Source organism: Lepisma saccharinum, chromosome 8 (assembly GCF_977018435.1).
Source record: "Lepisma saccharinum chromosome 8, izLepSacc3.1, whole genome shotgun sequence".
Classification (NCBI taxonomy): Eukaryota; Metazoa; Arthropoda; class Insecta; order Zygentoma; family Lepismatidae; genus Lepisma; species Lepisma saccharinum.
This window is the reverse complement of record NC_139236.1, coordinates 32936672-32964656: the sequence shown is the minus strand read 5'-3', so window position 1 is coordinate 32964656 and position 27985 is coordinate 32936672. Positions and strand designations below refer to the sequence as shown.

Below are 27985 nucleotides of genomic sequence, written 5' to 3'. Positions count from 1 at the left end.
TCCCTGCTCTGCATGCTTGTCACACAGCACGAGTGACAAAAGTTGAATAGGGTTATGCGTTAAAAAGTAGTAATTATTATTATGCCATTTTCGAAGACCTTGGCTTAGTGTTTTTTGCCATTGGAGAAAAATTTGGTCCCACGGCAGTCAAAAATCCCTAAGCTTTGAAACATATTCTAATGATTGGCAACACTGGACGGTTCAGCGGCTGCAAGAGACAGATGTTTACATCAAGCACGCTACTCAGCTGCCATCTTTAGGCAATCGCAGCAAACTCCGTGGAGTAGAGCAAAGCGCCCTCCGTGTTCAACGGTTCAGTTACGTCGCGCATGTGGATTTGCAAAGTGCACGCTTCTGTCGATCGTGCGGCGACAGACGTCCGTGTCCGTTCTGGAGGATTCTGTGTGCATAAAACAAAAAGTGAACCGAGGATGAGTTGGAGGAAGAATGTCCGAAGTTCAGCGTCAACGCACGGCCGCGTGTGGCCAGTGTAGTGAGGTGACCATGGCGGGTGCCAGCGGTGTCTGGTAGCCATGGTGAAGCCGCAAGGATGGGTCCAGTGCTCGGGCTTGTTCTCATGATGGTGTCTGTCACGCTCGGCGCCCACGAACTAGCCCCCATCTGTACAGCTGACGGCTGCAACTGTTCGAAGATGTCTCGCTACTGGATGAAGGTTACTTGCTCGTGTGGATCTGGACAGGCAAGTTTCAGTGTGCGAATACATTGCCAAAAGCGAATAAAATATTTGTCTGCCTCTAACCATAAATACAGTTGGGTTCTTGTAGGTAGGATCGAAACAAATGGAGCTTGCAGCTATGACAATACCACAAAGATATATAAACTTAACTATCCGCTGTTTTCATTCGCCTATTTTTTACACATGTTTTACGGCTATTATTGGCATCAACTAAGCAGTAATTTGCCCACACACAGTGGTGTGCCCAGGATTTTCTAAAGGGAGGGGTTATGTATACTTTTTCTTGGTAGTCAGCCCTGATTTTGTCATATTTTCCTACTTTTGACGTTTTTTTATTAGGAATACTGGGCTAAAGTGGGGGTTATAACTCCCATCAAACCCCTTTGGCACGCCACTGCCCACACACCTCAACTTTTCACAAGTTTAATTTATTGTCACGTAGCCCCTAAAACGATCTTACACCCCCCACCGCCCCAGGAGTCCCGGGTTCGAATCCTGGACTGAGTACGCGTGTACTTTCTTAGTGTCCCTTCGTTATATCGCTCATCCATCAGCCAAACTGGTAGAAAAGCGACGCTAAATAGCAAAAGTAAAAAAATTCGCTCGCAAAATGGAAACTCGGGATAACCCCGTACCTATAATATGCCTATATTATTTCGTGACTGTTGGTATGTCTGTCTGTCTTCAAGATCATGCGTGTACCATCTCATTGGTCTGCGCAATCATAGGCGTCGTTACTTTTTTGTTATTGGAGAATGCTGTATACGTAATACATTTTTAGAGTATTGGGGGTAAGTCTCCTGGGTTCTCCCCCTGACGACGCCCGTGTACGTAACCAAGCAGTTGCCCCGACAAGTCCTTGGTTCGAATAGCAGTGTGTGGCTTGCTTTACGCTTATCCACTTGTATCAGCCGCACCGTTACAATTTCGAGGATAACTGGCGGTATAACTATACGTCAAATAATGCATCAAGTTATACTAGCCCGTGCTTGCAACAATTTTTCTCACATTGCCAAAATTTGGGATTTTTTAGGAAAAAATAACATGTTAAGCTTCATTTTCATTCTGCCCTCACTCAAGATTGCATTTGGTGGTCGCGTTTTTCAGCTGCGGACACTCGATCTGATCTGAGATGTTACCAGTGTGCGAAACACATTCAGTACTTTCTCCAATAATATTAGACATTTTATATGTTATATAGGCGTGCCACAAATATTATTGTGGACAGTTAGGAGGGGCCTGTGAAACCACGTCTGGTTGTAATCAGGTCACGTTGCAGAAATATCAAGTGCGTTTGTATGTAGCGTGTTCTGCTGCACTAACAATAACATGGCAGTTATTGGATGATACACCTGAAGGTACAAATCGAGTGTACCTTCATTCTTATACTTGCTACCACAAGAATACTCAAGAACTGCCAAAAGTATACTTAAATGCGTGCTTCTATCGCAATTGTATTAAATCCAAGGTACAACAATGTTTCAAGGACGTATAAGACAAGCGATTATTGTTGTCTGTGGCACTTGTCCGGCTAAGCTTGAGATGAAGCCTTGGAACACGAAGCTGTGAAGGCCAGGGAAAGTAGCAAACGTTATTGATGTCTTCGGTGGTTGGTTTACTCCGCGAGAATAAGCTGTTTACTGCCGTAGTACGGCGTTCCAACAGTGAGACGCCTTTATAATTTATATCACCTTTTGTTGCCCGCTAATCGGCATAACAGATGAGCCTCCGTTTACGTAAGAGAGAGTGAACGCCTTCCTTATTCTTCCCCTGCGTAAATACTCGTCCGTGAAAAGACAAACTGGAAACAAGTCTCAAAGCGCTGCATTGTGTGTGAATGTGGGTTGTTTACACAGCTTCTATACAAAAGCTTACATTAGACACTAGACTTCACGTTCTAGTACCATGCCATTCAAACGTAACACGCTTATCTTTAACGAAACAAAAAGAATGGAGAAACTGCATACGCAATGACAAACACTTGTGTACAGGACCTGTCTATATGCACATATGCTGTAGTGCATATCAGTGCTCGAAGTGAAAATGTTTAGAATCGAACAGCTGAGGGGTACCATCCCTCTCCACTTAAGAGCGCTGTTGCATATCCAATTTTGCCAGTTGTATTTGTATAGACGTGACTGAAGCTTGGCCCCTTACATTAAAGAGAATTATAAGAATATTCTGGCGTAGTGAAAGACAATGGTGTGTCCTGGAATTTCGTTGGGGGATAGAATTATCACAATTGGAATATGAAATCTGAAATAAGCTAGTTGCTTCATTCCTATGCAAATGTGTTTCTTCCAATGTACATACAAGTGTCACGTATAACTTACGTGATGTGCCGTAAATGTGTCTACAAGCAACAAATACGTTTCCATGTAGGCTTCGGCTTCAACTCGTCTATTATTCGTAGGTCCGTTCGTTCCCCCGGGGAAGAAAAATCATTCGTTTTTATCCAATTTTAAATTGTAGATTGAGTCCTTATTGTCCAATATTTACTTAAATTCTCATTCTTGTATCGCTATTGATGCGTTAACCACGACGTAAAAACAATATGAGTTGGGCTTATTTTTTTTCTGTCGTTTGACCTGCAACCCTTGAGGCATTGAGAAATGCTGCTCAATGTAAACATGTGAACTAGTTTATTCAGCAAGGGAGAAACGCGTTAACCTTCGTAATGGGGACTCTATACCGGCGTTGATGGAGGGGAGAGAGGAAGTGACAGTTTCAAAACAATGTCGCTTCAGGCCAAACGGTGTTCCAGTCACTTTCGTTCCAGCGAGGCAACGGTAACTGGAATCTTCCACGTAACTCGAATTGGGGTTTCTGATTTCGAGAAGAAGCAAACCACCTGGTCTTTCTGGACTCCCTTTGTAGCATGTTGAATAGGGGAGGGAGTGTCTGGCCTGGTGTAATCCGAATCACGAAACGACCGAGATAAAAATCAATTTCGTGTCAAGTCGACAGGAAGTTGCCAGAGAATACAGACGGGTACAAAAGTTTTGTCCTGACCCATTACACAGGTATGTATCTGAAGGGGCCATGAAGAGGAATTCCCCCTGTGGTCTCTAATTTTTAGTGCTGGGGGAGAAAACTGCATATCTAATTTGTACAATTTCCCGATGCTTCACGTGACTGGGAATTTTTCAAATTCCGAACTGGGGTTCAGTCATCCCCTTAGATAGGGTTATTAAACCTGACACTACTTCATCGAGAAGAGTCGTGAACGTTGAGTTCGCTCTCCCAGCTATGACAGGAATATTATTGGCAAACATATATTGTTTATGGGGTTTGTTTGTTGTTCGTACATTGTCATAAATACTTTGACGCTCAAGATAGCATTCAAGAACAAAACAAAGTTACTGAGGGCTAATATTTTATTATAAGTATAATTGTATATTCTTTCTCACGATTTAATTTATGTTTCTGTAACGATACTGCATACATTATATACAGTCATCTGCAATAAAAATGGGACACCTATATCCTGAAATATCCGCTGCCCTGCATGGAGTTGTGTGTGTTGCCTAATTCCGACGCGATTGCAGAACTTCCTATTGAAAGTTGCTACTGAAGTTGGCTTATCGCCGTAGAGTCAGGCAACACACAACGCATACTTTAGGATCTAGGTGTCCCATTTTTATTGCCGGCGACTGTACATCAATATCACATACTTAATCATTTTCACAAAAAAAAAAATGGCAGTAATACTGTTGAACTCCTCTTATAAAGGGTAAACGTATCCAAACGGAATGAAACACATGTCTCATGAAGTCTCGTTCTGTATAAGTTAATTATATTTATTTCTTTTACGAGAGAGAAAGATATGAACGTTTTGGTTCTTTTTAAATCACATACTCCAAGAGAACATGCTTAGTTTATATTCTAACGATATGCGGATCATATTTTAAATTTAAAATAAAGAGGTTTCACCTTGTTTTAAAGCTTTACTTGCTGCTAACGCTTCTCGCATCCTCATCACTGTCCCAGTTATTGTGGGAAAAAAGCAATGAGACGGCGAGTTTCCAAGGTCGCTTCCTTCGTTATTTAATTCAAATGGGATCTTTGTAGAAATAACACGAGTCTTTCCTTTCTTTGTCTTACTATTCTCGCTTTCATTTACTCCTATCTTCGCATTTTCATTATTATGCGTCTTTCTTTGTTCTTCTCGATTTATCACTAGAACTACTTTATGGACAAAGGCATAGCTGGTTGTGTCGGCGAGGGGAGGAGGGGGCAATGGTTCAGTTGAATACATCGTACCTTATTTGATGGCTGGAAAATTAGTTCACTCATGTTTTCAAGTTTCCTGCTTGTAACGTATATTCAGTCAGTCAGTAAGGCGTCTGATTGCCGTGCTGTAGACCCGGGTGCGATTCCCGTTGTGATTGATCTGTTTTCCCGTCTATGTCCATGCACAAGAGGGTCTTTCAAATCACCCAGTGGTCAAGATTGAGAACGAGTGGAGTCTACCTCCACATCCCTGCGTGCCTTCATGTAACAGTGCAATGGACAATATTGATTTTGTTTAAGGACCTGGCATATCTATATGCATTATTTTTCAACACTCTTCGTGAAAGAAATTGGTAATTCCCTTACGACAACATAATGAATGTTGGTATTAATACATCATACGAATAGCCTCATGCGCAAACACGCTAGTTCATCCATATATCTTTGGCTAGCCTCTTTCGTGCCCATAGGGGTAGGTGATGGATGTTTTCCGAAGCGGGACGTCGTCCAAGAACTCTTGCCAGGCACCCATCTATCACGAGATAAAGACAGTCACCCTTTAAATCTACGTAACAATCATTTTAGTTTCAGACATTACACACGTGTCTGTGCGGACAGCTCTTTTACCACCATTAAACGCAGCAGTTTGTAAAAATCTGATTTATTTCAAGTCCATTTTATGCACAAGCTGGTAAAGTGTACGTGCGCAAGTGAAATAGAGGAAGAAGGTTGCGTTGGAGAGGAACAGTATGAAATGAATGCGAACCTCACTTCACAGGGGGAAAAAAGAAAATATGTGTGTTCTGGGAAGAAATTAATGGAACTTCTTTAAAATATGAAGTATACATGAGGGTTTGAAAGTCCAGACGATCTCATTTTTGAAGTAAAGATACGTATAGCCTACCATTCAATATAACATTTTACATGCTAGATGTAATGTTTTCTTGTAAAAAAAAAAAAGTGACATGGATTTCAAGATATCGCCATTCATTAAGTAAGACCACAATTGAATATTTCTGCCTACTCCAGTGTGGGGAATCTCAAAGTAGACATTTTGGAGGCAAAAAATGCGTTGTCAGCAATTTTTCTCCGCAATGTGTGTTCATGTAGAAACAACCAAATTCTGGCTGATGAATTTTATCAATAGGGTTTGGGCTTCACATTTGTGCAATTGCTAATTCTCTGCCAGTCACATATAAAACAACAACAAAAAGAGCTTAATTTTTTGGATTCACATTTTCATTTCACTTGAAGACATCTCGATGCGATCCGACAATGATCACTTCCATATCTTTCCCTGTTTTTCGGGTCTCTGATTTTTCTCCTTTCCGTCAGTATTTTTGATACAAACTTCATATGTACTGGCAACACTGTACCAGATAGCACATGATGCGAGATGCATGAAAACTGAAACGATCTTTGCCTATTTTCCGCGGATGCTGTCAGATAAAACTAGTTTCAATCCTGGCCTCCCTCTTGAAATGTGAACGTTGGTTTTCATCCACGATGCAGAACCCACACGAACAGTATCCATTTTCTCCAGTTATACAAGAGTAAAAAAAAAAAAAAAAAAGTAAGGCAGAAGTGCCCTGCCCACTTGAGATGTTTTCCACATGCAGCTCAGCGTCTGTATCTTTATCTTGTTCGCCCGCTTCACGCCAGAGAGCCTCTTTCCTTTTCAATGGAAAGAAAGAGTTGATGCCGCCAACCTGGTGTGGTAGAGTTCCTCACTTGTTTTTCTCTGTGGCCATAAAGTAGCGAATAGCATGAGGGCTGCGATTCTTCCTTGGGGAAAAAAAACAACAAAAAACAATAGCCCCTCCCACTGGTATTTCTTATATTTGAAAATTTTCCAACGGAGGGAGGCAGCAATCAGAGGGGGGATTCCCCTCACCCCCTTCAAATGACACCCCGTATGTGACCACTAACAATACATAGATCTAGAAAGAGGAACTGTGTATTCAAGAGTCACACCCACGATTAGAAATATTGCCAACAAAAATTTAAAAGGGCATATCATATAACAGCAAACGAGTATTTGTGTTTTTCTTCTTTTTTTACGTCGCTTTTCTGCCACGATATAGTAACGATGGCAATAATTGTGAATGATGATTTGATGAAATGACATACACCTAAACTCAGACCTGGGATCGTCGATAGTGACAACGTGATGTAAGAAAACGGGGTAGAAAAGTTTTGTCAAGTACGTTTTAAATCCACTTTTATGTTCTGACAGGCTAATCGAATATAGACCAACAGTTTAAAGTGGGATCCGAGCCACTGTGTAATTTGCCTCCACCGGGAATCGAACCCGGAATACTTTGATTGCAAGACCGCCAAGTATTGGTAAAGAAAGGTAAAGGAAGTTGGAATTTATTTCACTCTGTCTTTTTTGGGCACAGAAACGAAACACCCAATATTCTAGGTCGAAAACCAAGAGAAAAGACGTCATTTCATAATAAAAATTAAGATATCTATAGATTGGGAAGAATTAGGTTTGTAGTTCCGACACCATCTAGCGAAAATAACTCGAGACTCGCTTTCTGCTTGTATCAGAACAGAACCAATATAAAAAAACTGCTTCGGCGCAATTAATTAAGAAACTTAAAATAACACAATCACTTTCGACATTACCGCGGCTGGAATTACAGCACAGGATACTTACTCTGAATCATTGGAAGGAAAAACAAGAAATCGAATCTCGGTAGCCAAATTGGCGCAATTGTATGGGCGCTGGCAAAGGAAGCGAAGATGAGGGAGGAGGGGTGTAAACGGGGCCAAGTAGTGCCTGGCTGGACTTGTCTGGGGGAGTTGCTGTCAGACAGGTTCCAGCAAGGTTGCCAGATCACCCACTTGCATGCTAACGGCGAGAAGATAATTCCGTCTGGCACATCTCATATCGAAAATGCACTGAAATGGGGTTATGGGGAACGACCGTTTCTTTTTGGACATCGTTTCCGCGAAAAATAGAACAATATAACTGATTCGCCACGTTTATCTATTCATAATTTCCTCGGTAATATATGGTTTTGTCCAGAATATATTATTTAAGGCTATCCGCTACTGAAACAAGTTTATCAGAATAATATCCTGTTGTTAGGGGTGTGCGGGATTTCGAAAAGTCGGGACCGGGATTGGGAAAAAAATTCCCGTCCCGATCCCGACTTCGGGAAATGAATTCCCGACTTTTTCGGGATACCGAGCAGTCGGGAAATACCGAATGGTCATTTTAAAAAGTCGTTAATTCTCGATGTTTTCTGCATTGTAAATGTTTGAAACTTATTGGAAATAGTTAGTTTTTGTACCAGAAATGCAAAAACAATCACTTCAAGTGAAAATGACGTGTAGAATTCGAGATTTCCAGAGCATCGGGAAATTTCGAACATTTCCCGTCCCAGTCGGGAAATTGCGAATTTTTCCCGTCCCGAATGTCGGGATTTAAAAAATGTCTCGTCCCGATCGCGTCCCGACCCAAAAAATTCTGTTCCGCACACCCCTACCTGTTGCCGTATAGACCTGATATACCGTTGTGATAACTACATACATTTTGACAATTCTATTTACGAGAGCGTATAAGGACGTTGATAAAATGCATTTTTAAAAGATTTCTTGTGTTAATGTATTAACATCCGGCTTATTTGCACAGCATACAGAATATACAAATACTAGTAAATCAACGATATCACATTACGTAACCCATGCAACGTAATTTTCGAGTGACATTAACTTTGTTTGAGAGGGGAGGGGGTCTCCCCTTCCTGGCGCCCATGACAACAAATGATGTACAGAGTAGTATATTGTGTTGATTTAACTTTTAAGCATAAGTTTGCCAAATAGAAAAATCAACATGGACGCCATTAGAAGTAAAGCAATATTCCAGAGGGGTTAAGTTTCAGAAGAGATATGGGGAAAATTGTATTTGTAATAACAGAAGGGTATGGTATATCTTGAGTGTGGATTCGTGCCAATATATGCAAACGCTGCAGCTACATTATTTAGTTAAGCTCAAACATGGCACCAGCATCTCATCGTGAACTGCTATATCATTCGATGGTGCATGTCCAGAGAGGCGGCCTCGCTCGATCTCCACACACACACACACACACACACAACTCTCTCAGAATCGTGAAAGGGAAATGAGCGGATGTCAGTGTTGCCATGCGAAGATAGAAAAGTGGGTCACACTGTCCTTCAGCAACAAAACAAGCTTTTTAGCATATCAATGCGTATAGACAGGCACGGAGCTTGATTCTTAGAAGTTCGTAAGAGAGTGGGGCAGTGTACATTGATCCTCATGAGTCTTATAATGTGGGAAGACAGCAAATTCGAAAAAAATAAAAACGAACAAAAATGGCACACACGTGCAGCTAAAGTGGTAGCAAGTGAACACAAAATAGCGGGGGGGGGGAGGGTATATGAATGAACACAAAGTCTACATAGCAAATTAATACAACATAGTACCTGGGAAAATAATCCAAAGCATTGCACATATACTGCAGCTTCCTAGGAGTCAAGACGGATCGTAGAATTTTTTTTCCAAGGGGCGGCAAGCAAAGCATTTCCTCAAAACGGTGCTGCCCCTCTCTCAAAACACGGTTTGAATTTGAAATTCTGCAGCTTCAAGGTCCAATCTTACTTGTTATTATCGGCTTCTTATAATAATTAATTAATGCAATGAACAGCATTAAAGTGAAATATTTAGGGGATGTGTCCGTCTTCTTTCCGAACAACTGTGGAACCTGTCCCTCCTCTTTCCGAACACTTGTGGAACCTATGTATAACAACGCTTCGAAATGGAAGAAAGGCGTTCAATAGCTATATCATTTCCCACATTAAAACATCTTACACATGGAAAAAATTAAACAATGAAAGAAAGGAAGGAACCGCTAACAGCAGAGAGAAACACGTAAAACTTTGTAGGGTGATATCTCGGAACACTTTGTGTCAACGCCAACGACCCAGTAACTCGTGCGATAATTCCTGTATAGAGGCTAACTCGGTGGCAGTGATAAGGCGACCCTTGACAGCGACAAACAAGGAGAAAGCAGCTCGTCGAGCGAAATGACAAAATCACTCTTCATTCGGAAGAATCCGTAACAAATTTATCAGCGCCAATTGAAAGTGATGACAGCGGGCATCGTTGCTCGCATCTCTCCGGAATACCAATAGACTTTCGTTCTTTCACAATGCTGTTACGCTCATTCATGGCCTAGGAGTGCATTCCAATTAAAAATGCAAAGTTTATTAACGGGTTTGAACAAGGCCTACATATGAAATACGGGGATACCCGGTGGAGGCACAAGTGGTTCGGATCCCACTTTAAACTGTAGGTCCAGTCCCGATTAGCCTTACTGTGCATAAAGTGGACTTAAAACACCAAATCAACCAACCAACCAACTATGGACCCTTTATTTCAACCACCACACGATCCAGCAGCCGGTCCCTGTGCCTTTTTCAAGTGGTATATATTGGCCTACACCCTTTCTGGTATCTGTCACAATATTATGTCGCTATGATGTATCTAATAACCGTTTTCAGGCCATTGGTGGCGCCAATGTCCATCCGTGGCCGCTATCGGAATTTCGAACTATCAGAGATAGATGAACAATCTGTAGGCAGTGGAGCTCTATCAAACACAGTATCAATATGCAATGTTCGTATGTCTGTCCATAGCAGTCAATAATGTGATCTGTAGATATCTCAGGAACAATGATCGATATATTGAATTAAAAGTGTTGGGTGCATCATTTTGCATCCTTCGATGTACACGGGGAATACCCCCTTATCTAAAATTCTTACTGAAAATGTTAAACCAAGGTGTGTAAAAAGCCCCTTGGAAAAGTTAAAAGTGCAAGGTTGAAATGGGATCTGCACAAGACAAACACAACACATTAAAAAGCAAGAATTTACTAAAAACTTCCTCACAGACAGTGGAAGAGACTAGGTCTTCGCAAAAAGCCTCAGGAACAATGACAATGTCCTATTAGGATCATGGATATCAGGACACGTGAAAAGTCTGTAAAAGTACAACGTACAAATAGTTAACAGTATCACCGATGGTGCTTTTGCGACCCACAGAAATGTTATTATATTGTATTGCTCATATGAAATACACTATTTTTATAATGACCATCACCTAACTGACACCCTAAATATATTAATTATAACGTGATATTCCGCTACCAAGATGTATTATATATTTATAAATATAAATGCTGTACTTTCACGCAACTATTGCATTCAAACAACGTAGAGAAATGTAAATAAGCATCCCACACTTCTTTGAGAAGGCTCTTCGCTCTCCACTAAATAAATATAAACCGAAAACATCAGAGTTTGTTCCGGGACCATTTTCGTGCATCACTCAGGCTTCTCTCCATTCAGTTGCGGGTCGAGCATTCATTCATCCGCTGTTGTGAAAGGGTAAGAGCAAACAAACAACTTTTTACTCATATCTACCTCCGCACCCTTCTGGTGTGTTGCCAATTAATGGATCGCATAAATAGAAACTGAGAACTTGTTTATGACCTGTTTTGTTTACAACTATGCCAGGAAAGCATTAAAGGAAACATGCCTAGAGGTGCATCCATCGAGCGTGGATGTTTACGGCGAAACATTGAGTATGTCTAATTTCTGCCAGCAACTCGTATAGCTGCGTGGCAAAGTTTAAACAGTCTTTCTTTTATTTATTTATTGGTCGAATGAATTTGATTTTACTTGCTCGGGATAGAAACAGAATGAGATGTTGCTGTGGCAAAGTCAGTTATACTTTAGATAGCCATAGACAGCGTGGTATTTCCAGTGAGGGGAAGTTCTACTGACTGTCTAGGGACAGCATGAGATAATGACTTTATGCCATATAACATTTCCCTCCCCATGGATACAATTTATCAAGCAGAGGGGGGACACAAGTATCCCCCTACAAATACCACCCTGGCTATACATACAATAATGACAACAAGACAGTGTTTCTAAGTTCAATCCCAAACGTTGTCAAATTTTTCCCTTCATAAACGACATGATGAACACAATTTTCCAAACCTTTTTTCTTCCTGAAGGCAATTTTATACGGAGTTCAATTTGTAAGATCTGAATATGAATTCAGAATCAAACCACTGAAACTAGGTTGGCGCTTTGAACATAGGCAGAATTTAGGGGGAGGGAAGAAGGTGCTTCCCATCACACACAAAATTATTTAAAAAATACTTATTTCTTCAGTAAATGGTAACCCAAGTAAAAAAAATATATATTTGCGGAGAAAAAATAGTACCCTTGCCCCTTTATATGATATTTAAAAAAGTTTACAATTCAAAAATGTCTCCACCAATAAAATTGGGAACGTATTAACTGAAAGCAAAGGGTTGAATGATGTCCATACTCCAGAACAGGAAAAGGACTAAAGAAAAATGGCAAGTGACGGCTACAGTAAACACAACCAGCGATTCTGCTTGATTTAGCATTCCACAACGCACGTAGATCCAGGTAATAACTTTGTGCAATTGGAAACTTCGAACTAGTTCTACCGGAAAAGCAGCGGGCGCTAAACCCCAAGCGAAGCGATTTGCAAGCACTTTGCGGAACATTGGCTCGTAATAAGTCGAGAACAGATGGACGAAAATGTCGGCTCAGCAGAACAATTTAACGCCCGCATCGTGCAGACTCCTATTACGCAAGCCGTTTCGCCTGAAGAGCTCCCGATCAGCCAAGTAGCTGCTGCTGACACGACCGACATCAATCGGCCCCATTTGCCTCTCTCCGAAATGCGTGCCACTAGAAGGTCAAATCTTATCTTCGTCGCCTGATAACCTCTCAGCAGTAGAAAACAAAGGAAAGGTTGGTCCGAGATAACCACGATGGTGTGTTACAAACTCACATTTAATTTGCTTTCCAGGCCTAGTTGCGTATACGCTTTATTTGCTCGATAATGAAAGTAGATCCTCAGTTGTACTCGCTGGATAGACACTGGTTCCTTCCGGGAATTGAAACCCGGACATCACTGATATAACCATGAGACAAACGTACATGTATCTTAAACTTATGAAACGTAGAGAGGGGACTTAGTAGATGAAGTTTCACTTCAATATTTCTCAAACATTTTCGCATCAAAGATTCACGCAGAATTTCCATGACCAGCTACGAATAAAAGAACGACAAGATATAAAATATTACAAAGCGGAATACCAAAAGCTTTTTCTTAGGATGTTCATTAGATTCTTACTGCATCTTCTTCATCCTATTCCCAACCTATTTTGTTAGCATTTTCTAAAATTTTCTAATATCAATACGTCTTTACTGTTTGGCATATAAGCAGCTCCAATTAGTTTACGTATGGGGTTATGGAATTTAATGTGTGTGTGTTCTTGTATTTAATATATATATATGTACTTACTCATTATTTTAGTTGAATGTGAAACATGGTCTCTGGGGGAGAATCGAAATATCGAATAGAAATATTTTTATTGAACACCGCAAATACTTACTCGTCAAATTCGCTTCTTTACATTACAATTGTCTTTAAAAGTGATGAGAAACTGAAACCTTAATTAGTCCGGGGGTTTACTGATATTACATACATTTGAATATAAACAGTTTCAGGGTGGTTTGTTTTTTAAATTTAAAAAAAATGCGTTACCATCATCTTTCAGGAGCGTCCTTGCTACTGAAGGATGATGGTAACGCAGTACACCTTCTAAATAAACCATGGATTCTTGATTAGCATACCCAATCCATCACCTTATTTTGTCATTCTCTAACTCAGCACGTCAAGTGCATTGTGAAATGACTATTTTCTGAAGCAAACAGAAGTTACAATTGTAGACAATGCTATTTATAGAATTATTGGGTCGTTAAAATTAACAATTTTACCGATATGTCGATAAAATACCCTTTTATTATCTCCTCCCTATTCCAAAATACCTTTGTGATATACTTTTTCGATGACATTTAGAATGTTAACGATCGAACTCTACGTTTTTTTTTTTTAAATTGAAAAACAATAAGATTAAATAATTGCGCTAGAAATCGAATAAAGGAGGGAAGTAATTTGGAGAGGACGGGAAGAAAACTACCACTTCAACGTGCGGAACATTCCAAAAGCACAAGTGAAAAAGACGATTCCTTCCACCTCCAACCGAATTCCTTTTACGGCACCTGTTCGGGTTGACTGTCCAGCTTCTCGACGTCCGGCTTTTGTGTCGGCAGCAGTGACCCTCAATCCTGCTTCACTCGCATGCAACGTCGAAAGAAGCAAGGTGCTTTCTTGTAGAATGATTCATAATGTATGAGGTTGCCTGCGATCCCCGGAGCCTGTTCCTCGAAAGAGATCCGTTTATCACTTCACAGCCCTCACCAACGTTGCCACGTCGTGCATCAACCCGAACTCCCACGATCAACGTTGTCATGTTTTCATTAATTCTTCACCAGAGGAAGCAATTGCTAATACATATAAATAATTTGTAATCTAGTGAATAGTCCAACGAGTTGTTTAGAAATCTGCTAAATGGTATAATGATCTGAAATCTTCAATGAACAGAGAAAGGCTTCATACCCTAAAGGAAGAACAGGGGTTCTCGCGTCATATCGTCACAATGGGCACCGACGAAATCCTCCTTTGGGGACTGTGTGACCAATTAGAACACAAAATACCGCCTCCTTTGCAGTTTTTTCATAACTACTTCGAGCTTGAGTTTCGTTTTTAAGTCCACTTTTATGCACAGATGAGCTAATTGGGACTGAACCTACAGATTAAAGTGGGATCCGAACCAGGTATCCACCGGGTATCGAATACAGGACCCCTTGATTACAAGGCGATGGCGTTGCCACTACGCCACCGGGGAGGCCCTATAACTACTTCGAGTCGCCTTACCATGGGTTTTTTGTACAGTCACGGATACTTCTGGGTTGTAATGGGATGATTACAACCCAGAAGTATGGACCAAGTGGACAGTATTTTCAGAAAATGGGGGGGGGGGGCGTGGTGGAGTGGTTAGCACATCGCGCGCGTTACGTCGCCACGCCAGGGATCCCGGGTTCGAATCTCGGCCTGGGCATGGATGTTTGTGAGTGCCAATTCATGAATTTCATCACTCATCCCATCTTCGCAAATTAGCCAAAAGTGGCACAAAAAGCGAAGTAAAATAAAGCAAATCAATCAATCAGAAGCGGGTTGACTGCTTCAGTGGTATTTGATTTTTACCCATCAAATATGTATTTAATATTGTTACGCTCGTTTATATTGTATTTTTTACTGCGTCGGAAACTGATCTATATCTGAAATAAGGTTTCATTGATCAAGCACATAACGCGTTTGTATCATCGGTGTTTTAATGTAGTGGTAAAGTACGTGTACTGTTATGGAAAAATATTATGCAGGTCGTTAATGTAAAATAAGCTCGCTCTTGAAAATTCGATTTTCCAGCTTGCTAGATCACATAGATTTAGAAACAATTTCATTTAGGGCAGGTGTCTAATGTACAGATTCATTTATTTATCACGGTTTGCTGACCATAGTACAAAAGGAGAGGTGTTGCATGAAATCGGTTTAAAGGCATGTTCTCATCCATGCTTCACTTCTTAGGTCATCAAGTTCCTAACGAAATCAATGCGTAAACAATGTTTTGTCAGTTCATGAAGGAAATTGAATGGGCGTTTTACAGTAACAGATTGCAGCAAGTAATTGAATGACGTCGCGAACCAGGAACGAACATGCAACAAACACGTGTACCCTCATGTCACATACCCGCACAAGTATAACCTTCAACTAAATCGCAACAGTGCATTTAATCACCCCCTTTCCCGCACGGCACACTCGGCAACCCACATGAAAAAAACGTATGCATGCAACAAGTATACGTATGGATATGTAGCAAGGACGGTGCCCAATCAGCGTAAATGTATCGGCTATTTCACAGAAAGATATGTGAAAAGATGTATGTGTACCAGTGGCGGCGATTGCGCTAAAACTGAGGGGGCGCGGACAGTTTACTTTCCCTTGTTAGATAAGGTTTAGGATAGTGCTAATCGCCGCCATTGATGTGTGCACTATATTAAAAATCATTCCTATGGCCCATGAAAATTCGTTTACTCAATTTCACCATTCTTCCACATCGTCGTGAGTAGGCTAATCTAAAATGTAGAAATTCTACCCAAGGTAGTTAACACACAATATAATAGAAAATAAGAAACGCACGACATGGACTTATTTTGTCGATGTCATGTGTTGCCATTGCCTGAGCGAACATCAAGTATAATTTCACAATCGATGCAATATCAGAAATCAAGAGTTGCGGTTGTCCTGAGGGGGTTTCGTATTCCGATCATTAGTTACGCACTTCGATAGACTTGGGAGGGGGGGGAGTTCATTCAATCTTCCTTTCTCCGGTACTTTTGGGACCTCTACAGTGTACGAATGGAATCAAGTTGAGGGAAAGGGTGTTGGCATAGAAACTCATTGTTTCACAGCACGATATATATTTGTAAGTTGAAAGAACTGCTTAACAAAAGTAAATTCAATTTGTTTCATTAAAAATAAGCAACAAATGTGTAATTTTTTGGGTGCATTTATAAAACAGCAGTAAGCTTACTAGTATTTATAGTTGTAGCACTACTATCGTTTTCGCAAATATTTGACAAGCATGTAGGACAATTAATGCGCCCCCGCTTCAAAATTAAGTTGTAATCCTGCAGATCAGTGGATAAAAATAGTAAGAAAGTAATGGTTCCAGAACACCTCTAAGGAATGGTTTCTGAAACGTGGAACTTGGGACTAAAACAGCATAAAAGGGGGAAATACCCTGGATTACGTCCTCCTGTTTCAAACAGCCCCTATACAATATTTTCCTCTTCCTGTCATTACTAAATATCCTAAAGGGATAAAATTCCGAGAACTGACAAACTGATGGTGGTGAAGAGAGGGGACTAATATAGGGGTCCATTGCCGCATCTTCTACCCCACTGGTGAAGTATTTTTCTTTTAAAAAAAGGGGGGAGAACGACAGCTGAATTCAATTTAGAAACTGAAGTATACAGCCAGCATCAGCTGAAGACGGGGGAAGTACCGTAGGAACCAATTTTGACAGCACGGGGCGGCGAAAATGTTACTTGAGGGAATTTTTGTCCTCTTTGGCCCGTGCCGGGGTTCAGCATGAACGAAGGCACTTTCTTCTTGCGCCAGATGAAGGAGGGGGGTGAGAGGCATAAATATTGTTGCGTTGTTTAAATATAGCTCCTCCCGTCTTTTTCGGTGTCTCCCGACAACTTAATTGTCCACAAAAACTTTGGAGTTGGCTGCCGTCCTATTAGAAGGCGTGCCATTGAGGTTCTCGAGCGATCCGCCACATACGCAGACGGCACCTTCCACCAAACTGGGTGGCTTCAACAATGACGAAATTATTGAAATAATGGACCAACTCTTCTCGAGATACAAAGAAGGTCTAGAAATTATTTTGAAGTTTATTATTTTAACTCGTTAACAATACCGAATATCAAGACGACAAAGGAAACAGTGCCTTTTATTGACACAGTGTCTCTCAAAAGTCCTAGGACAACGACATATTAAACTAGGCAACCAAATTTACACAAGGCGTTGGTGGGTTGCGTGTAGAGTTAGGCTCAATTTCAGGGTTGCCACAGGCACAATATATATTTATGAAATACGCGAAAGAAATAAAAACAAGAATTATTGTATAAAATTATAAAAAATATCACTATTATATCGCAAATGACAAAATTCTTTGTGAAAAAAAAAAAGGTTTTCTATTATTTCATCACTGAAGAATCTACAGAAAGTAAAAGAGGTGAGAGGAAACGGAAGGTGACAAAGGAGAGAAGAAAGAGAAAGCGAGAGGAGAAGGGGAAAAGTAGAGGAGAGAAGGAAGATAGGATAGACGAGGAGTGGAGGAGTAGTGAGAAGAAAGGGAAAAGATTCGAGGAGAGATAAGGAAAGAGAAGAGAGGAGGAAAACGAGGAGAGGAAAAATGGGGAGAAGACGAGAAGAGGGGAGAGAAGGGTAGAGTAAGAGAGAGAAGAAGAGTACAGTGGAGTCGGAAATCTAAGACAGGAGAGGAGATACGAGGAGTGGAGAAGAGTGGGATGGAGACAAGAGGCGAGAAAAGTAAGGAAGGCGATACGAGATAAAAGCAGAGGAGAAGGAAGGGAAAGAAGAAGGAGACGAGAAGAACAGAAAAGAACAGAAGGGACTGGAGACGAGAGGAGAGAATAGGTACTTGCAGAATATATCGTCTCGGCGTCAAGAATTGATGCATTGATCAAATTATCTACATGAAACATTCAATAACATTTTGAAATGTATTGGAGAAAGTATTAATTAGATCGGTGCGAAATGCCTTTTGGCTGAGTTCCGAGCAAGATAAAGTCTTCCACGTAAGATCTTTGATTTTACCTGAGATTATACCACTAAAAACATGAATATAATTTTAATATTTATAAGAATTATACAATTTTTCTCCACTTCGTTGAAATGGTGATTTTGTAATTTAATATTTGCCCTCCCCCCATCGTTAATTCCAAACTGAATAATTCCGTTTCACACGGCGTGGACAATGAAGACAATGGGATATGTCTAAAACTTACGAAAATTTTCTACCACCGGAGGGTTTTGAACCTACGACCATCATGTTGACAATCCTTAACGGTATCCACTACTCTACAAGCTTTCGCTCCTGAAAGCTGATAGAAGGAACTGACCAATGTGAAATGTAGATTCAACTCTCCTCCTGGATGTAATATGCAAAGAATACTTGTTTGTAACAAAGAAAACGAAGGTAGAACGAATCGGCGAAAACATTTAATGAAGAATTCTACATGATGAAAATTTTTCATTCGATATTTGCATTGAACTCGAGTGAGAAAGGCGTAAAATTAGTAGCCTAATTCCGTAGTGAAACGGAATGATTCAGTTTGGGATTAACGATGGGGGGAGGGCAAATATTAAATTACAAAATCACCATTTCAACGAAGTGGAGAAAAATTGTATAATTCTTATAAATATTAAAATTACATTCATGTTTTTAGTGGTATAATCTCAGGTAAAATCAAAGATCTTACGTGGAAGACTTTATCTTGCTCTGAACTCAGCCAAAATGCATTTCGCACCGATCTAATTAATACTTTCTCCAATACATTTCAAAATGTTATTGAATGTTTCATGTCGATAATTTGATCAATGCATAATTTCTTGACGCCGAGACGATATTGTCTGCAACTACCTCTTCTCTCCTCTCGTCTCCAGTCCCTTCTGTTCTTCTCTTCTCCTTCTTCTCTCCCTTCCTTCTCATCTGCCTTTATCTCACATCGCATTCCTTACTTTCTCGCCTCTTCCCCATTTCTCTGTTCTCTATTTTGTCCCCTTCCGTTTCCTCTCTCCTCTTTTCTTTGTGTAGACTCATCAGCAATGAAGTACTAGAAAATCGATTTTCTTTCTTTCAGAAAGTATTTCTCATTTGCAAAAAATGTAATACTGATTTTTTTTTTCTAGTTTTATACAATAACTGTTGGATTTCTTTTTTCGCGTATTTCATAAATATCTATTGTGCATGTGGCAACCCTGAAATTGAGCCTAACTCTCCTCCAACGCCTTGTGTAAATTGGGTTGCCTAGTTTAAAATGTCGTCCTAAGGCTTTTGAGCGACAATGTACAACAACCAGAACAAATGAAAGAACACACACGCTACTGCCCTTCGGTAGCAATATCGTGAGCTGGTCATTCACCGAGGCGACAGAATAGAATTTAAAATGAGATTGTGATGGCAAAGTCACAGTATGTTGGCTTGTCTGCTTTTCTCCATCTTAAATCTTAATCAAAGCAACATAATGTGTAAGATGAAGAGAAGAAACAAACTATACTTATTTAAGTGTAAAGCTGAAGTCCCTGGGGCAACAGCCGCAGTTTTCTAGCTTTCGAGAGAACTACTTTCAAGTAGTTATTCAAATGTCCTCACGGTGCTGAATCCACACCGAAATTTTGAAGCGTCCATCTAAGATCGAACTGGTTACCGCTCGCACGAAAGAAGAGAGCCCTGACCATTCGCTGAATTTTACTTATACGTATAAGCTTGTTATATTGGGTAATATATTTTGTATGTTGCGTGATCATTTTCATTAAGTTACATTAGCTTTGAATGCTAATGCTATGCGTGTCGATATCTGCGTTTCAACGTCGAATCGAAATTGAGTTTGTGTTGGTGACTGTAGTTTCCAGCATGTTGAAGAGAGTTGATTTCAGTTGTGAGTTTTTGTTTTGTTGCATCTTCTTCGTAGCTAAGGGGGGGGGGGGTGGGTGGGTGGGTGGGTGGGTGGGGGTGTGTGTGTGTGTGTGTGTGTGTGTGTGTGTGTGTGTGTGTGTGTGTGTGTGTGTGTGTGTGTGTGTGTGTGTGTGTGTGTGTGTGTGTGTGTGTGTGTGTGTGTGTGTGTGTGTGTGTGTGTGTGTGTGTGTGTGTGTGTGTGTGTGTGTGTGTGTGTGTGTGTGTGTGTGTGTGTGTGTGTGTGTGTGTGTGTGTGTGTGTGTGTGTGTGTGTGTGTGTGTGTGTGTGTGTGTGTGTGTGTGTGTGTGTGTGTGTGTGTGTGTGTGTGTGTGTGTGTGTGTGTGTGTGTGTGTGTGTGTGTGTGTGTGTGTGTGTGTGTGTGTGTGTGTGTGTGTGTGTGTGTGTGTGTGTGTGTGTGTGTGTGTGTGTGTGTGTGTGTGTGTGTGTGTGTGTGTGTGTGTGTGTGTGGTGCTTCTTATATTATTCTCATCTGCTAGATTGGATGTTTCTTTTTGGAATATAACTTCCAAAAATCTTACTTTTCTTTATGCATGTGGGCATTTTGAAAGTTTGCGGCTACTTTCGAGGTTTGCTGGATTTTATTTCCACGTTTTGAGGGGTTTATTCAATGGAGACCGATAATGATTTGTGTTGGGTGGTTTTTTTTTTCCCCTTGCGCACTATTTGATCGGTCAAGGGTGATGATGCAAGTACGGGTCTAGCATGCTGCCGTAAATTCCCTGCATTGTACCAGTGTGTAGGTTGTACAAAGAGACCACGTGGCGGAAATGTTCCCGGAGCCACTTCGCTATTTCTGTCCTGTGACAAGTAGACGCAGACATATAAACCAGCAAGGCGAAAGAAAGTAGGCAGTGACGTGTTTCGGACACTTCGCCAACCTTGCCAAAAAGAACAGTGCCCGGACAACGAAGGGCAGTACCCGAACTACTGTTCGCCGCGGGGAAAATCTATCTCCCGGCTCCATATGCTTCAGTCAGCCCGTGAGTCGAGGAATTCTCAAACAACTCACTACTCTCATCCTTAAAATCCTGGCTTAGTACGGTTAATTTATATGTGCACCGCGTCTCCCGGCATTTAGAACGCGTGAAACCCAAGAGAAGCACAGGTGGGCGTACTACGGCAGATTCCTTTGATCTTACTATGAGCGAGGTGTTATTACCCTGTACACCACTATTATTAGTGGGACATGCTTTGTATGGGTTCTTGATGCGCACTGGGATCAGTGTTTCCACTGTTGGCTAATCGCGACGATGAGGATGATAATAATAATAATAATAATAATACATTTTCTTTATTAAGCGGGCGAGGTTTAGCCAAGGGCTGCTCTGCCACCTAATCCTTGTCAATATGATAATACATATGAGATGATTATAAACTTATGGAGCAGTAAGCTAAACGTAAATAATAATAATAATAAAAAAAGAAAAAAATACATAGGAATTAGTTGCATACAAAAAAAGTGTAACTAGAAATACAAAAGACAATAGTAATAATAATACAATAATACAATTCCTTATAGTGAGTGACTTGATACCTTCAGTATGTGCCCCGACTCTGCCATTGTTCCATTAACAGCAGATCTTTTATTTTACCTTTGAAATATAATGGGTTGTTTACACTAGCGATATTTGCAGGCAAAGTCGTTGAAGGAACAGCGACGAAGGCATAATCGACATGCGCAGGCCAGGACTAGAAACAGAAACATTCGGTTGCGATATCGCTAGCCCTGTAAAAGTGAATCCATATTCACATAAAGGTCTGCTTCCTGAATTCCAATGTTTCTGCACATAAGTGCAACTTCCCTGGGACTTGAATCAGTTATTTCGGGCATTATTTCTGTTGTTAACGGTAATATTTCCTCCACTTATGGAATACGTAAATAATGACAGCACAAGAAATATCACGGGGACATGGATCTTATACAATGCTCTACAATGAAATAGTTTAGAAATTCTCCGATAATGTTGCAGGTGTCTACGGAACTGATTTTGCAGATGACTATGTGCTCTATAGTTCATAGCCACAAACTGAGAAATGTATTCTTTCTTTTCTTAGCCAGGTCAACTTATGCTAGAATCCATAGCATAGTGGTTACCATAACGTCGTGAAACCACGACTTTGGTCCTGAATCGTGATTTCATCGACTTGCCACCATCCTTAGTGCAATGTGTCTTTTTTGTGTGGGGGCTTCTTTTTTCTTCTGTGAATTGCCTCATATTTGGTTTGACCTCAGTATGGAGTTTTTGTTTTTCTATAATACATTTTTTCAAAATTATTGCCTGTTACTGTGTATTGCGGACTTTTGCAACTTCACTTTAGTGTTGAAACGTTACACTTATACAAACGAAGAGCAACGTAAAATAATAATACCGACATTACAGTATAATGTATGTAACATTTGGCTTGAGTCAATCAACGAAAGCTCGAAAACTATGTATGCGACTAACAAACAGACCGCAGCTATCATAAAGGTTCATTAAAAACACGCGGTTCCGCATTCGGCCACATACCTATTGCCGTTGTCATCGAAAAAATAATTCATGGAGGCTGCGGCATCTTCAGCCAAAAATAGAGGAAGGAAGGTAGCAAAAGACCCACCTCACGTGGTGATGAGTTGTTTAATGAAGCGAAGAAGAAAATACCCTTGGAAGAAGCCACGTGGAAATTGTGCCAACTACCCCTGTGCTCCCCTAAGTAAATGCAGTCACCCACGTTTATTACACAATGTTTTATGAGTAATACAGAGTGCTTTACATATATGTTTCACCCACTAATTTTCTGGAATATTTATCTAATTATAGAACAAAACTGAGCACGTTAAGACTTACTCAGCCTTGGGCGACCTTATTTTATCCTCATACAAATTGTTGAACAGTTTACTTGCTACGCCACACTACAGATATATGTAAGAAGTTTTCCTAGTGTTATAATTTTCCGAAGTTGATGGAACTAGCCAAGTTAACTTGTAGTTTGTTGCAAAACCGTATGATATTAAACAAGACTTTCATGGAAATAGTTTATAGGTATTAACTAGGGTTGAGCCGACTCCACTTTGAACCAAAACCGATGCCGATACTCGAAAATTGTAATAATTTAAAGATGTTCAAAATATTAATCAATATTAGTGTGTAAATATTTTACTCCAAATTGTATGCATCAATTTATCACGAATTTTGCTTTAAAATATTCAAGAATTACATCAGAATATTAAAATACATGTTATGTAATGACAGAATCCAGTTTTTTACAGCAAAATTGGTGCAAAATAAAAAGCAAAGTTCAAATTTTCCATAACTTCCAGGGTAATTAAACTCCGCTAAAGTGTCGTGCAACATTTTTGCGGACCCCACGAGAGACCAAAATGTCGGAGAAGTGTCGGTAAAAAAAATCCAACCGATACTTTCGGACCACTAGTATCGGCCGACAAGGACACATCGGCATTGTTATCGGCTCAGCCCTAGTATTAACAAATTAAGTTAGCGAATGTTGTTTTGTTTAATTTGTTATTTTTACAATTATTTGCGTCTCTGATGTACGTAATTTGTCTTTCCAGGTGTTGGAAGTGAAAAACAACAGCCTGCCAGGCCTGCTGATGGAGCTGGAAGTGGAAAACTGCAAGGAAGTGAGTCTCCAGGCAGCTGCCTTCACCAAGCTTCGCACCGTGCAGGCCGTCCGGATCCACGGCGTGGGCAGAGTCCTCATCCGGCGATACGCTTTCCGGAACCTCTCCGCATCTCACCTCTTCCTGGAAGTGAGCGAGGTCGGCAGCGTCGTGCTGGAGTCGCACTCCTTCGAAGGCTCCCTCACGCCGCTCACAGCCCTCCTGTCCCGCTGCTCCCACGTCATCGTCCAGGGGTCGGCGTTCTCGTGGCTCATCAAGTTCACCGCCCAGGACGTGGCCCACCTGGAGCTGCTAGAGCATTCCTTCTCTCTCAAGGCCGCGGCCGTCGGCCACCACGGTCCCGCGACCGTGATCCGCTTCCAGAACGTGCTCGTCCCCGTCATTCCCAGCTTCGCGTTCCCTTCGTCGGCGGCGGAGATAGACTTCGTCGACTCGGAGGTGCGGGACATCCACCACGACGCCTTCGCGGCCATCACGCTCTTTACCGTCGTCTTTCAGAACACGTCCGTGCAGACCGTGGACACTATGGCGTTCAGCGCCAGGACCCTCATCTACAACCTGGAGGTGAGGGACGGTCGCATACGGGTCCTCTCCTCGAACGCCATCCAGTCCGCGGTCTCCAACCTGACGCTCGAACATTCCACTTTCTCGGATGTCCGACCGGGAGCGGTCAACGTGACGGTCGCCGCCGTGATCATCCGAGGCAACGTCTTCGACAGGGTGCAACGCCGCGGGTTCGTCCTGCAGAAGTGGAACAAGATGTGCATCGAGAACAACACGTTTCTGCGACTGGACGCCAGTGCATTCACGAACATATTCAACCGGATGGTGGGCGTGGACCACGAATTTACCTTTACCCACAATGTGATAGTGGATTCCAGCTCCGGAGGACTCTCCTTCGGAGGCTTCGATTCCATAATGCCTCTAGTCGCCGAAAACCGCTTCGGCAGCAGCTGCCACTGTGGTCTCGAGGCTTGGCTGCGCGATCTCTGCTCCACGGTGGGCGAGGAAGAGCTGGTGACGGACGGGGTCCTCACTTCGCCGGCACCGGACGACTGGTGGACATATTTCTACAACAACAGCCTGTGCGTTGTGGACCAGGTGTTCGCGAGGTGCTTCAATGTGCAAGAAGGCTACATGAGCATGCGAAACTTTACCGAACAAGTGTGCGAAGCCGAGCAGGTAGTGTGCGAATCGAGTGAGGTGGTGCACGATACGGCCATAAGCAGTGGTGACTTCATCGGTGGTGAAAGTGGATTGGAAAGGGACAAGAAGATTCTCACCATGATATTCCTCGTCGTTGTGTGCAGCATGACAGTTATCTTTATGGTGTCCATAGTGATGTGGCTCAGGAGGAAAAAGGCTTGTTTCGTGGTGCGTGCGAGAGCCGAGAAAATCCTGAGTTGCTTCCCGCTGTTTTCCACAGGCGTCACGACCGCCGGATCGATTTCCAGACTCTCCCTGCACGAGTACGCGGAGATTCAGCAGCAGATGCAGCAGCAGCAGCAGCAGCAAACGGTAGTTCCCGGGCTGACAGAAATTTCCCAGAACGAAGAGGTCATGGACGACGAGGATATACCCTTGGAGGACAAGGCGACGCAGACGCTGCCGGACGAGCTCACTCAGGAGCTTCTTCAGTCGCTCCGGGAGAAACTGGAAGATCCAGACAACTACAGCGAGGCTAAAGACATGATAGAGCATCTGTACGACCTCATCAAGGTGGAGGAGAGGAACAGCTTAGAGAGACCATCGACGTCCGGATCCAACGCGGTTCAAGACACCGGGTACCAGCAACCGATCGACGTACGGACGCCGGCCGCGGACCAATCGGATGACAACCTTTACGACATCATCCAACCAGCATCTCCAAAACCCTCCAAGCGAGCGAACGGCGTCAAGAAGCAATCGGTGGCGTCTCCGGGAACCAGTCGTTCGACGAAAACGTTCAGCAGCACTGGCACTCGAGCTCCTTCCCCGGACAAACTGCTTCCGAGATCACCCACCACCAACTCTGCTCAGTACGCCGAAGTGAAGAAGGCGAAGACTGCAGCGCTCTGCGAGTACATGGAACCCAAAGACAGGCAAGTACACGTTTACACTGAACTGCCAGGCACCAACATTACGACCGCACCCACCCTTCGCTCTCAGACCCCGCTCACCTTTCTCAAGACGCTGGGTGAGAACCTTCTTTCCAAGAAGAACAAAAGAAGCGGATTGGCTGTGTGTGAATATACAGAACCTACAGATGCCCGTGTGCATGTATATACGGAACTGCCGACACGGTCTGCTCAGGGCTTCGCCAACAGACCCCTCCCAAGCAAACCTGACCAAGAAGCTGATCCTGGTGAGGGACCGTCTCACTAGCTATGCTAGTATATTGTGATAAGAGACTTGACTTCTTAATCGTGATACAAAAGAGACTGCCATAATAATAAGCGATATAGACTGATGGGACAAAATAATTTTTCTAAATATCTTTAACATGACGTTTATACATATATCTATATATACTTTGGGATGTAAATGTATTTAGGACATTCAATATAGCCTTTATAAATTTTAACAACTGCCCTATATTCATTTGTACACAGTATTTATAATGTACTTAATATTTTTAATACCCAATCATTCTCTACTTAAATATGAGATGGAAGAAACACGAAGTAAGTTGTTTACAGAAGATAGAAGAAACGTGGCCATAGATCTGGTTCAAACTGCCAACAAAATTATTACACATTTAAAAAGAGAGGGGAGGGGAAGGGTTTAACCTGACCATTACCACATATTTTTTGCTTGATATTACAAAATTATTAATCTTAGCTCCACAAAATTAAGACGTACAATCCCTGTAAGTCGGCTACTATATTCGCTAGACAAGTTTGTTATCGGAACTCTTCTCGGTCGCAAGTTTCGTTTTTGTATGGATAGACCTGATTAAACAGAGAAGAAACATTTGTGCATGATTGTATATTCCACTGTCAGTATTGGGAAGAGGCGCAATTCACCAATATAATATATTAGCTTAAAATATTCTTTCTACTCCTCCTGCCTCACATAATACACTGGCCAAGGTTATCGCCAAAACAATCTTCTTGGTAATGTCACGAAACATTTCCCCTACAGCTTAAGAAAAAAATGTGTACACTCAATAGTGCGGCATGTGGTTAAAAATACAGACCACAGCCGATTAGTACAGGTATCTCCTTAGCTTTTTCCCTTACGAAAACAATTTATAAATGTGAACGAATAAGCTGATCTCTTAAGAACGCCACACAAAGGATTTTATCTCTAGACTGGCTGCACAATTAATGCCTTTCATACGTGCCTGGCGAGCTGGGACAAAGATGCCTGATTTGTTGCCAAGAACATATCCTTGCGAAGCGCCGCAGAATGTGGGGGACATATTGATGTCACAAACAAGCTTGGTTATTTTGGGACACCCCTAGACAATATGAACTGTTCGCAAGAAGATTGTTCATGATAAAATTCGGATGCAAAGGTTTGTAGTTACAATTCTCGAGACATACACACAGGTTCGTTGCTTGTTTGATTTACCTAAGTACTGATTATATTCATTCTCGAACGTCAAGGTAAGAAAATATTGCAGCTGTACAAGCGAGCTTGTTGAGGACTTCATACGTGAAATTTTGTTTTTAGGCATAGTGTAACACATGCAGCAATCATTCTGAAGGATTCATTTGGTCCCAAAGGATTTTCAGTGATGTAAATCTATGGATATATATGCAGAAAAAATTCTAAAGCTGGATACATGAAACAACACTATGAGCCCGAAAGCGTTATCTGTCGCCTTGTAAACAAGGCGTCTCGGACTCAAATCCCAGTGGAGGCACAATGCATAGACGTTCCGATCCCACTTTTAACCGTAGAGTCCGATAAACCTATCAGCATAAAGTGGACTTCAAAGAAACTGTGCCACACTTTTGTCCAAAGTACGGTACTCGTACTCACATCGAGATTAACCACGAATGAGAATTGAGTTTTTCACGATTTATGTTCATATCATGTGTATTCACAATACACTTGTTTCAGCACCAATATCTTGATTTACATACACGTGTATGCACTTACACACACAGATCACACATAGGTTTTCTTAACACGGGATGAGAAAGGGTTGATGACCCTTTACTG

The 27985-nt window shown here is 41.7% G+C and overlaps 2 protein-coding genes across 2 annotated transcripts in view; one reads left to right on the top strand and one right to left on the bottom strand.

The window, feature by feature from the left end:
- The window catches only part of hiw (MYC binding protein highwire), a 529247-nt gene that overhangs the window by 141098 nt on the left and 360164 nt on the right, over positions 1–27985 (bottom strand). The gene's annotated exons all lie outside the window — the stretch shown is intronic.
- On the top strand, positions 291–26384 carry LOC145990916 (uncharacterized). The gene is made up of 2 exons (XM_083126441.1): positions 291–700; positions 23765–26384. The coding sequence occupies exons 1-2, from the start codon at positions 551–553 to the stop codon at positions 26195–26197; spliced, it is 2583 nt and encodes an 860-aa protein (XP_082982567.1). The 5' UTR covers positions 291–550; the 3' UTR covers positions 26198–26384.

Coding starts and splice junctions, on each gene's coding strand:
- LOC145990916 (XM_083126441.1), top strand. CDS start 551: ATGGGTCCAGTGCTCGGGCTTGTTCTCATGATGGTGTCTGTCACGCTC. Junction 701..23,764: donor GCTCGTGTGGATCTGGACAG/GCAAGTTTCAGT, acceptor TTGTCTTTCCAG/GTGTTGGAAGTGAAAAACAA.